The 12,390-nt window shown below is 37.1% G+C and overlaps 1 protein-coding gene across 1 annotated transcript in view; it reads left to right on the plus strand.

The window, feature by feature from the left end:
- The window catches only part of CEBPZ (CCAAT enhancer binding protein zeta), a 24,106-nt gene that overhangs the window by 1,135 nt on the left and 10,581 nt on the right, over positions 1-12,390 (plus strand). Inside the window, exons 2-9 of the mRNA XM_049870607.1 lie at positions 1,041-2,545; positions 4,392-4,623; positions 5,456-5,639; positions 6,893-6,981; positions 8,859-8,912; positions 9,885-9,987; positions 10,067-10,135; positions 11,789-11,855. Of these exons, the coding sequence (XP_049726564.1) occupies positions 1,041-2,545; positions 4,392-4,623; positions 5,456-5,639; positions 6,893-6,981; positions 8,859-8,912; positions 9,885-9,987; positions 10,067-10,135; positions 11,789-11,855 (2,303 nt within the window). The remainder of the gene's footprint in view (positions 1-1,040; positions 2,546-4,391; positions 4,624-5,455; positions 5,640-6,892; positions 6,982-8,858; positions 8,913-9,884; positions 9,988-10,066; positions 10,136-11,788; positions 11,856-12,390) is intronic.

Consider the following 12,390-nt stretch of genomic DNA (forward strand, 5'->3'; position numbering starts at 1 on the left):
ATATACATATGCACAAAAGGTATATATGTTACTTTTTATACAAATGGTACCATGTTGTATGTGTGCTATTTTGTATCTTTTTGTTGTTGTTACTGTGTTAGAGATCCTTCCATATCAGTTCATAGAAACATCTGTGCATTTGTTTCGATTGCATAAATCATTGTGTTTGTCTTAATTTATCTAACGAGTCATTGATTGTGGATATTTAAGTTGTTGCCGGTCTTGCTATTTCAGATAATGCTGCAGTGAATAACCTTAAACATTTTTTCCACACTTGGGTGAGTTAATTGCATAGAGATAGAACTGTTGGATCAAAGGATATGTGCCTTGTAATTTTGATTGAAGTTGACAAACTGCCCTCCCTAGAGGTTATGCCAGTTTACATTCCCATCAGCAATGTACAAACATACCTTTTTCCCTCATCCTCACCCCAACATCAGGTGTTGTAATTTTATTTTTGCTCACCTGATACACTAAAAAATGGATGTATTGTTGTTTTAATTTGGATTTCTCTAAATATCAGTGAGGTTGAACATCTTTTCATATTTTTAAAGAATCTTTTTTTTTATGAACTGTTCATATCCTTTGCACACTTTTTGGGGGGAGGGGTGGTTATTGGTCATTTTCTTACTTGGTGTGGAGAAGCTTTTATATTAAAAGGTATTAAACTCAGTTACTATGATACAAGTTGAAACTTGTATATGTTTTATATGAGAGAGAATGATAAATTTACTGATCCTTTTCTTTTGGGGCCCTGAGTTTTATGTCAAATTTGAAACGATTTTCCCTACACTGAAATAAATCATGTTTTATCTTCTGGCTTTACTTTTCACATTTAAATCTTTGATCCATCAAGTATTTACTTTGGTGTAGGATGGGATCCCAGGCAATACCATGATGACCCAATTTAATTGATTGCAAAGATAGAAAATTCAAATCAGTTTTCGAAGTTTTAACTGAACTGTTGGGTATGTCATACATTTTTGACTTCCTTATGTTTCAAAAAAAAATTTTTTTTTTTTTTTTATGTCTCTATGCAGCAAGATTACCTCATGCTGGCTACTCTGGATGAGAATGAGGAAGTGGTGGATGGAGGCAAAAAAAGAGCAATTGATGATCTTCAACAGGGTGAACTGGAAGCATTTATTCAAAATCTTAATTTGTCCAAGTATGCAAAAACTTTCTTAATAGAAGAAGATGGCGAACCAGCTAAAAAAGAAAATGCCAGCAAAAAAGAAGCAAAAGTATCTAAAATAGAAAATAAAAAGCAAAACACAGCAGAAAGTAAAAGGACATCAATCAGTGAGATCAAAAATAAGAAGAGAGCAGAACAGCTTCCTGATGAGAACAGCAGCACCATACCAAAAGTAAAGAAAGATAAGCAACAGGACATCTTTGAATTTTCAGAGAGACAGACGTTGTTACTCAAACCTGGGGGCAAATGGTATGATCTGGAGTATAGCAATGAACACTCCTTAGAACCCCAGCCTCGGGATGTTGTGTCTAAGTACAAAACCTTGGCTCAGAAGTTGTATGAGCATGAAATCAACTTATTCAAAAGTAAGACAAATAATCAAAAAGGAGGCTCTTCCACCTGGATGAAGGCAATAGTGTCATCAGGGACCCTAGGTGACAGGATGGCTGCCATGATTCTTCTTATTCAGGATGATGCTGTTCATACACTCCAGTTTGTAGACACTCTGTTGAACCTCGTTAAAAAGAAGGGCAGCAAACAGCAGTGCCTCATGGCTTTGGATACTTTCAAAGAGTTACTCATTACAGACCTTTTGCCAGATAGTCGAAAGCTACGGATTTTCAGCCAGCATCCTTTCAACAGACTGGAAGAGTTGTCCAGTGGCAACAAGGACTCAAGAGATAGAAGGCTGATATTATGGTATTTTGAACACCAGCTGAAACACTTAGTGGCTGAATTTGTGCACGTCTTGGAAACTTTAAGTCATGATTCATTAGTAACCACTAAAACCAGAGCTCTGATAGTGGCTCATGAGCTTCTTTGTAACAAACCTGAGGAAGAAAAAGCTCTGCTTGTGCAGGTGGTAAATAAACTGGGAGATCCTCAGAACAGAATAGCCACAAAAGCCTCCCATCTCTTAGAAACGTTGCTTTCTAAACATCCCAATATGAAAGGAGTTGTGTGCAGTGAAGTAGAAAGGCTACTGTTCCGCTCAAATATCAGCCCCAAAGCTCAGTATTACGCAATTTGCTTTTTAAATCAAATGATTCTCTCCCATGAAGAGAGTGAATTGGCTAACAAATTAATAACTCTTTATTTTTGTTTTTTTCGGACTTGTATCAAGAAAAAAGATATCGAGTCAAAAATGCTCAGTGCACTTTTAACAGGAGTAAATAGGGCATATCCTTATTCCCAGACTGGTGATGACAAAGTGAGGGAGCAGCTTGACACACTGTTTAAAGTGTTGCATATGGTAAATTTCAACACCAGCGTGCAGGCTTTGATGTTGTTGTTCCAAGTGATGAATTCTCAACAGACAATATCAGATCGATACTATGCAGCATTATACAGGTAAGTCTGTACTATCCCGGTATGCGACTGTGGGGAACGACCTGTTGCAGACAGTTAACGCATTTGGCGGCCAATTGAAAGGTTGAAGGTTTGAGTCCACATAGAGGTGCCTCTGAAGAAAGGCCTGGCATTTGGCTTCCAAAAAGGCAACCATTGAAAACCCTGTGGAGCATAGTTCTACTCAGACACACATTGGGTCGCCGTAGGTTGGAGTCAGCTTGACGGCAGCTGGTTAGTATAGCACGTGCACTGCCTGGGTATGGGGCAAGAGAAAGAGTTAGAAAACAAATTTAGCCCCACTCCGCCTTTTCCACCAGCAGCTTACTACTCACCACCTTTGAGTAAGCCACTTAATCTGTTTCCCTGTTGTTTACAAACTGTGTGTTAGGCACTTAGAATATATTGTTTCGTTTGGGTTTTTTTTGGAAAATTGTTAGCATGCAGAAAAATATAACACGCATCTGTCTTACCACCTAATATTTCAAAATTACTATTTTGCTCTAAAGGGCCGAAAACCAAACCCATTGCCGTGGAGTCGATTCCAACTCATAGCTACCCTATAGGACAGAGTAGAGCTGCACCATAGAGTTTCCAAGGAGCACCTGGTGGATTCGAACTGCTGACCTTTTGGTTAGCAGCTATAGCACTTAACTGCAGGGATAATTGAAGTTGCCTTATCCCCCTTATCCTTGGTCCTGTGTCTCCTCCTTCCCATCTTCCATACAGACATTCAGTAATTCATTTAGCAGATATTTTTTGAGTGCTTACTATATGCTGGGCACTGTTTGCGGTGCTCAGGATATTGCACAGTGAGCAGAAATTCCTCCCCTAGAAGGCTTACATTCTAATTGGGGAAGACAGATGGTAAACAAGAAAGTAAAACAGAAAGTACTTTAGATAGGAAATGTTGGGGTGGCGATTTTAGATATTTTTTAGCATTGGAATTAAGATTTTGTTTATAGAACTTTGCAAATGTGTTGCAACTCACCCATTGAAGGGTCATACTCTAAACAGTGTAAAAGTTTGGAACGCAAGAAGCTATCTTCAAGAATTTATTGTATTTCCTCCTAACCATTTTCAGGATCCTATATGTATATATCTTGTGAGAAACAAATATAGAGGTTAACACTGGACTTAAGTCACACTGCCTGGGTTTGTGTCCCAACTATTAGTTTGCTGTGCAGATTAGCTAATCATCATTAAAGTCCCATTGGTAGGCATTTTAATTAATTCTGTTTGACTGCACTTCAGTTTGTCTATTGAAAGGAGAGAAAAGCACCTATTTCTTAGGGTTACTTTGAAGATTCTGAAACTTTCCCAAAGTTAGACAGAGAGTAACGGCAGGGTGGGGACTTGAATGAAGATGAATGAGTTAATGTACATACTAACTCATGACCTTCATGTGTATGTTAAGTGCTAAATACTACCTACCACTCAGTAAATGCTATGTATGTGTTGGCATCTATCCTATAGATTACACACTTTTTTTTGTTTTTTTTTTTTTTTTAGCTTAATCCTCTTACCAGCACTCCAATTTGTGTGGTACAGTAATTTGTCCATGGTCTCACAGCCAGGAAGAATCCAAGTTAGGTGGCAAATCCAGGTCTGCTGGCATTGGAATTTGTGACATTTCACTGATCGTGCTGATTCAGTAAAAAAAAAAAAGCCCCAGAGCCTTTCCACAATTGTTAGAGTCTACGATTTGAAAAAATGGGGTACCAACTGCAAGCTGGCCAAATTGGTACCAACTTCCACGAAGTATATCACAGATGCGGTACATAACGGTACCATGGCCCAGGAAGTGGAGAAGGTTTATGATTAACATTTTTATGTTTTTGTTGTACAGGAAGATGTTGGATCCAGGATTGTTGTCATGTTCCAAGCAAGCCATGTTTCTTAACCTTGTCTACAAGTCTCTGAAAGCTGACATTGTGTTGCGCCGGGTGAAGGCTTTTCTGAAGAGGTTACTTCAAGTTACTTGTGAACAGATGCCACCGTTCATATGTGGAGCTTTATATCTTGTTTCTGAGATCCTTAAAGCAAAACCAGCTTTAAGAAGTCAACTAGATGATCATCCGGTATATTTTACAGCTCTTAAAATCTTGTGGGCTTTAAAATATATTGGTATTTTTTTCTCTGTATCACTGACAACAACTTACTTAGTTCTCTCTCTGGAACACATAAGCATGGGTCTTGGAGTGTGACAGGCCTGAATTGTAGTCCCAGTTGCACAGTGTACTGGCTGGCATGTTGCTTGACCCCTCTGGTGGTAAGAATCAGCACTAACAACCCTGAGATTTTTTCCAGTTGCCATCAAGTTGACTCAGACACACAGCAGCCCTGTGTGTCTGAGTACAACTGTGCTCCATAGGGCTTTCAATGGCTAGTTTTTTGGAAGTAGATCTCCGGGTCTTTCTATGTACCTCTGGGTAGACGCAAACCTCCATCTTTCAGTTAGCAGCTAAACACATTAACCTTTTTCACCACTCTATAGCTACAAAAAGTTAAAAAGCTGGTAGATCTCTTAAGCCTGATCCTCAATTGTGAAATGAAACTAATAATAGCACCTGCCCCACAGGGTTATTTATTCAATATGTTACTGGTAGTATTAAGAAATATTTTCAAGGTGTCAGAAATTTATTTGGGGTAGATTGTTAAGCAGCGGAGTCCCAAAGTCTGAGGGGTTCTTGGCCCAGAATTATACTCTGTTACATTTAGAGACAAGAATATGGTCTTACCTCTTGTTCTGAATTTCATTTGTGGTCATCATATTACTTTGATTAGAACTTTGTGAGGTTTTAGCAGAATTTCAACAAGCATATCTTCAAAACTCTGTGTTACTTAATTGAGTACAGACTTGCAGCTTCTAGTTGACTAACCCAGTTTATGAACCATCTGTTGTTCGGTTAGGAGTCTGATGATGAAGAAAATTTTGTTGATATAGGAGATGATGAAGACATAGAAGAATTCACTGATGCAGATAAAGAAGCAGACAAAGTCAAAAAAGCTGAGACAGAGGAAACTATGTTTGAGAGGGACATGGAAACTAAGGCACCAGAGCCTGCTTCCTGGGTACACTTCAATAATTTGAAAGGTGAGGGTTATTTTTATATATTTATTTTTTTTTGGCATCTTCAATTTAGATTTTCTTTTTCATTTTTAAATAATCTTTAAATTATTCTCTTAAATTTTTAAACCAGGGAGTTTAAGTTTCCCCTTTGATCTTAAGAGAAGTAATATTATACCGTTCTGGAAATCCTAAGTATTATTTTCTTTAAAATGAGCTCTCATAAACAGATATATTGGGGACCTTTGAAGTACATTTTACATATAGTAAATCACTGGTTTGTTTATTGATAAAACTACAGACAATAAATAAACGTTTTTAAATAGTTTAGAAATTAAAGCAAATACCTAATTTTGGAACTGTGAAAATTAAATGAGAAAACTGGATGTTAGCTACACAGTAAATCTCGTTTCCTTCAACTACAAAGGTAGTAAGTTTATACCTTCGAAGCAATTTTAGCTTCAGAGGTCTCAGACATTGAAGACATCCAATGTAATATATACCAAAGTATAAACAAAAGTATTTGGTTATGTATTGTGGATAGTGTGCAGCTTTTGGCTCTTTGTTTGATCATCATATTCACCCTGTACAACTTCTTAGGACTATAGAAAGCCACTTTAAGTGATTTTTCATCCTCATACATACGAAGTGAATTAAATCTATTAATAGAATGTTAGCGCTAAATGGAATCTTAGAAATGCAGTTTCTTCATTTGAGGCTGTAAAAACACACACACTAGCTTTAAGGATCAAGAAACATGGTGCCAGACACATTTCTTCAAACTTACTGTGGCACTCTGGTCAAGTTAGTTCATCTCTCTAGACTTGAGTTGTGTGTGAAATGTAAGAGGAGTCTGGTAGCCTCCAGGAAAGTTTTGAAAAGAATCCATCAGTTGTCCTACAGTCTGAACTGAGAATGAAGACATATTTAGAGCACTGTAAAGCTCCAAAAGACTTTAGACCTTTTCTATCTTCAGATGATTTGCTTTCACTGATGACCTTATTGACCCAAAAATAGGCACTTTTTGTGGCTATTTGAAAAAAGGAGCAGCTTTGGAAAGGAGCTTTTAGTACTTGGGATAAACATGCTGCCTGGTTTATTCAAGAACAAATGCTAGAAATAGATAAATTCTTGAAGGGGCTTAGAGTTTTTAATCCAGGTAGGATACCTGGCTAACATGTTGAAAACTCTGTGTTCCTGTGACATTAATTGTGGTGGTTTTAATGACTTCTTGGGCTAGGAATAAAACATTTTGAAAAATCCCTTTTTTTTTCCCTCAGGTGGCAAACAATTAAATACATATGATCCATTCAGTAGAAACCCATTGTTCTGTGGAGCTGAACGTACAAGTCTTTGGGAACTCAAAAAGGTAAAATAATTTCACATGTCTTTTAATTCATTTGTGCTGTATATTTCTTTTTATGGCTTTAACACCTTGAAGTTTTCATTTTTCTTATAAATGATAAATTGATCCAGTTCTTTAGACATCAGTTGTCATAAGGAACCGTTTCAAAATGTGTTTCAAAGCTGTGATGCTTTATAGCTCATACCATTAAAATCATCACATTAAATTCCCACATTTGAGGAAGGATACTGTGCGTGGTGTTCATTTTGTAGAAAATCTTAAATCCAAAATGTACATGGCTGTGAGTTTTCTTTTGTAGGTAGGTAATCACATCTAACAGCTCTGTAAAATGAGTGAATTTGGCTTTATGCAGTAGGCATTATATTTCATGCTGATAGAATTTTTTGGGAAAGTTACTTTTTAAGTTCATCAGAGGAGCTCATATTTCAAATAATCTTTCTGTGATTTCTTTTGAAAAGCAATTAAGTATATTCCCAGGCAGCCATTCTCAAGCTGTGGGCCCAGACCCTTGGGGGGATCCCCGACACTCCCTCATTGAGTCTGCAAGGTCAAAACTATTTTCATAATAATGTCAAGACATAATTTGCCTTTTCACTGTGTGGACAGTGGCACTAATGGTATAAAAGAAATGATGAGAAGAACTGCTAGCACCTCAGCACAAATCAAGACAGTGGCACCAGACTGCGCTGGTAGCTGTGAGAGTGTTTTCCACCACATGCTCCTGATTAAAAAATAAGTGAATAAACCAGTATTATTTAAGAATAGTGAAGCAGGAAGAATTACTGATTTTACTGTCTCCACCCTAAAGCGTACTTCTTAATGTTGTGTGTGAATCTGCGGCAGGTGTGCGTACAGCAGTTCTGCATACCTAAGTATGAAGGTCATCTCAAGGAGAAGCACTTGGGCAGTGGCTGCAGGCTCAGCCAGCGGCTTTTTTCATGGAAGCGTGACTGACAGACAAACTGTAGTTATTCAGATGTGGGTATTTGGGAGATATCTTCTCAAAAATGAATGAAGTGAGCTTGATGCTTCAAAGTAAACAACTGATAGTACTTGTTGCCAGTGGTGAAATTCAGGTTTTCAAGACAAGATTAGAATTTTGGAAACCTTGCATACACCACATTGAACTTGACAGCGTAATAGTTACAAAGACGTTTCTGATTCTGGTTGTATAATGAAATGTGTCTACATTTTGAAGAACTGATTCAGCGAATTAGTATTTCCTAAATGGCTAGTGCTCGATGTTAAAAGGCATACATGGATAAAGAAAGACCCATTCAAAGCAGAACAATGCATTTTGAGTAACAAATATCAGAAGTCGATTGATAGATTTTCAGATTCCATATCGCAAGGAATCTTCTGGTTTTGGTGTAGTGTTACAGAAGGGTGTCCACGGTTATCTAAAGGGCTGCTAAGGAATCCTTCTTTTTCCAACTACATACCTGTGTGAAGCCAGACTTTCTTCCAGGCATTTAAACCAAAATAACATGGAATACAAAAGCAGATAATAAGACTCCAACTACCAGATATTAATGAGATTTGCAAAATTGTAAAATACTACTACTCTTGTTATATTTTTTGTTTTGAAAAATATATTTTCATAAAACGTTATTTATATTAACATGTAACAGGTTGATTATTTCTAATGAATGCTAAATATTCAAATTTTTTCAATTTTAATTTCTAATGTAAATATCTTGGCTATTGGAGTCCTTAATAATTAAGTATATAGAGGAATCCTGAGGCCAGAATATTGGAGAATTATTGTTCTGACATATTTGCTTTGTAAGTTTTAATTCTTTCGATTTTCTTAAGTAATCTACAACTGTAGTAAGAGTTGACGATGGAAATGCCGACATTGTCCGCGTTTTTCTTTTTAGCTATCTGAGCATTTTCATCCCTCTGTGGCCCTTTTTGCAAAGACTATCCTTCAGGTGAGTCTAAATATTGCAAAGATAAATAAGAAAAGCTAAATAAACTACTTTTAGATAATTGGCTATACAGTGTTTTCGTCACCAAATAAAATTATAGATACATTTTACTACTTTTGTACAGGAGCAGTAGCTTGTTTAATACAGAGCAGCAGATAATTCTTCCCCCTCTGAGATGAATGGAAATTCAGGATGTTAGAAAACCGCAGCAGGCTTTTCTCCTGAACAAAGATTGTCGTCCTCTTTCTCATATGCTGTTTGCCGCTTCAGGATTTGAATCCTGGTTAATGGTTAGATGACCTACAGTATTAGTGTTATTTTTCTCTTCATAAGATCAGTAATGCATCCAGAATATGTATGTGTATGTATTTGTAATGTTTTCATGTGAAGAATGTGCATAAAAAAGGTGTTTGAAGGGTCATTTATTGCTATTTGTACCTTAATTGCAACATAACAGAAGCCTGTTTTGTTTCTCTTTTTCTTACCTGGATGTATATATACAGTCATGTGTCACTTAACATCCACAAAAAGCTCTGTGAAATAGGATGTTATGTGATTTTGGACATCGTGTGAACACTTTAGTATGTTCAGGCAGTACCCAGATTATGAAGGCGTTCCATTCCTAAGTCTGTCTTTAAGTCAGATTTGTGCTTAAGTTGGAACAGTTAGATCCCGTTTGTATTTAACGTCTGTCAGATGTTTGTCTTAGTATATAGTGTACCTTTCTATGCATAAAAAACAAACACTTCCAGTCACTAACATAATAATACAATAATAATAATAATGTTTTGATGCCAGTTGAAAAGTGGCACCCATTTGTTATTACGAACCATTGTATGTACCTCGAATTTTTAATATAATAGGCTTTGTGGGGGTTGGGACCACAGACATATGTGGTCGGATGTTGCCTGAAGGGATGTGATACGTTGCATGACTGTATAATTTAAGTTCTTAAATCTCATCCCCCCTTTTCAGGGAAGTTATATTCAGTATTCAGGGGACCCACTGCAGGATTTCACACTAATGAGATTCTTGGATCGATTTGTGTACCGAAATCCAAAGCCACATAAAGGCAAAGGTATGCTTCTATGTAATTATTTGACTTTCATTGTTGACATTTTTCAAACAATATAAGCACTGTTGATTTTACATTTCAGAAAACACAGACAGTGTTGTGATGCAGCCAAAAAGGAAACAGTTTATAAAAGATATTCGTAGTCTTGCTGGTAAGTATCAAGCTTGGACAACTGAAACTGAAAAGACTGTAGCAGACAGTAACACATAAAGTTGTGTTATTCTCTGCTCCACTTGATCAGAAGAAAACCCGAGGAGCAGAGACATTATCGTCCATCTTTTGTTCTAAAAAATGTGTGTGTATTCTTGAGTCTATTATATGTCTAGATGGGCTTTTTTTTTTTTTTTTAACTTTAATACAGAAAATTTCAAACATACCCAAAGTAAACAAAATAGTATGATGAACTCCCCTGTACTTGTTACCTAGCTTCAACAAGTATCAACATTTGACATTTTTATATCATCTGTAGCTTCATCCACACTCTCCCCGATACACAGTTCTCTTTTACAGTTCACAGCATCTTTTAAGCTCTCTAATACGGGTTTGGCAGAACAAAATTCTGTAACAATTGGTTTTGTCTTGGAGCATCATCTTAAACTTAGTTAACATATTTCTATAGCCATTTGAATGTGGTATCCATCTTGTAGAGCTAATTATGTTTTTCTATTCAGTATAGACATTTCTTTGTGTACCGGAATCCAACTCCTTTTTTCCCTTTTTCAGAGTTTCGGGTTAAACTAAACCAAAACTAGTCCCACTGCCATTAAGTCAATTCCAACTCATACTGACCCTATAGGACACAGTAGAACTGTCCCATAGGGTTTCCAGGGCTGTAAATCTTTACAGAAACAGACTGCCATATCTGTCTCCTGAGAGCAGCTGGCACAGAGCAGCTGGTGGGTTCAAACTGCTGACCTTCCAGTTAGCAGTCACGTGCTTAATCACTGTGCCACCAGGACTCCTAGGGTTAAACTAGACTCTATAAACCATCTAGTCTCCAACTGACTGACTTCACAGAGGTTATGAGAGGTAAAAGGACTATGCCTGTATTAACTGAAAGTTAAGAGAGTTAGTATTAGAAGCCTGCCTTTAATCAAGATATTGGAAATTTTTTTATTCTGAAGAGGAAAAACTAATATCCGTTTTTTTTTTTCTTAGTTATCCTTAGCATTAGGTAAAACTGGCTAATTCTATGTTTATTCCCAGAATGGCAAGCATTATTATCACTTTTCTGAGATGAAAATGGCAAGTCTTAAAGCTATTATTAAGCGAACCCTTTTATTAAGGATGGAGTCCTTGGGTGGCACAAATGGTTATGCGCACCACTGCTAACCAAAAGGTTGATGGTTCAGGTCCACCCAGAGGCACCTTAGAAGGAAGGCCTGGCGATTTACTCTCAAATCAACCATTGAAAACCCTGTGGAGCCCAGTTCTGTTCTGATACACATGGAGTCATGAGTTGGAATTGAGTCAATGGCAGCTGGCTTGGTTTGGCTTTATTAAGGATGCAGATGGAGGACAGTGAGAGACCCTGCTCTGTCAGTGTGACTTGCACTGATAGCTGTGTACTGGCTACTCCACTGGCTACCACTGTAGTTAATGGATTGCTTCAAATGGTAGGTCCTTCCCCACATAGGCTTTTCCCACGTAGTTGTTGTCCTTCACGCTATAGGATGCCTCTCCCCACCATCCTCATGTTCTGAGATGTAGAATTTCAGCATTCTGTATTTATTCTTAAGATTTTGAATAACATAAAAAGGATTACTTGAATAAAGTAACATTTTTAACTGATTTGTTTTCTTAGTGAACAGTAAGGAGTTCCTTGCAAAAGAAGAAAGTCAAATACCAGTAGATGAAGTGTTTTTCCACAGGTAATAATTTAATATCATTTTATTTGGGGAGCTGTTGAAATCTAAAATGTGTTTCCTTAAAATGCTTCATTAGCATATTTTGGAAAGATTAGAGGACATGTCACCGTATCAGTTTCTGTGAAGGGAATTTATAAATTAGTCATTTTGCTAATCTTAAACTATCTTAAGTGAAACGAAAAGTTAGGGGCTTTGCTTTTTTTAATAATTTTGCACATCAGTTTCATTTTATGAATCTTAGCTTTGTGGAACTTAATCTTTAATGTCTTTTTTTTTAATGTAATAATTTTCTTACAGACCTAAAATTTGTGTTAGTTTAATATAGTGATGAACAGCTGATGAGTAATTTGTTCAAAACATGGTCCTTAGAGCAGAATTGGAGCCCTGGTGGCACAGTGGTTAAGAGCTCAGCTGTTAACCAAAAGGTCGGCAGTTCAAGTCCACCAGCCGCTCCTTGGAAAACCTATGGGGCAGTTCTGCTCTGTCCTGTAGGGTCGCTATGAGTCGGAATCCACTCCGTGACAACAGATTTTTGGTT

Source organism: Elephas maximus, chromosome 26, assembly GCF_024166365.1.
Source record: "Elephas maximus indicus isolate mEleMax1 chromosome 26, mEleMax1 primary haplotype, whole genome shotgun sequence".
Lineage (NCBI taxonomy): Eukaryota > Metazoa > Chordata > Mammalia > Proboscidea > Elephantidae > Elephas > Elephas maximus.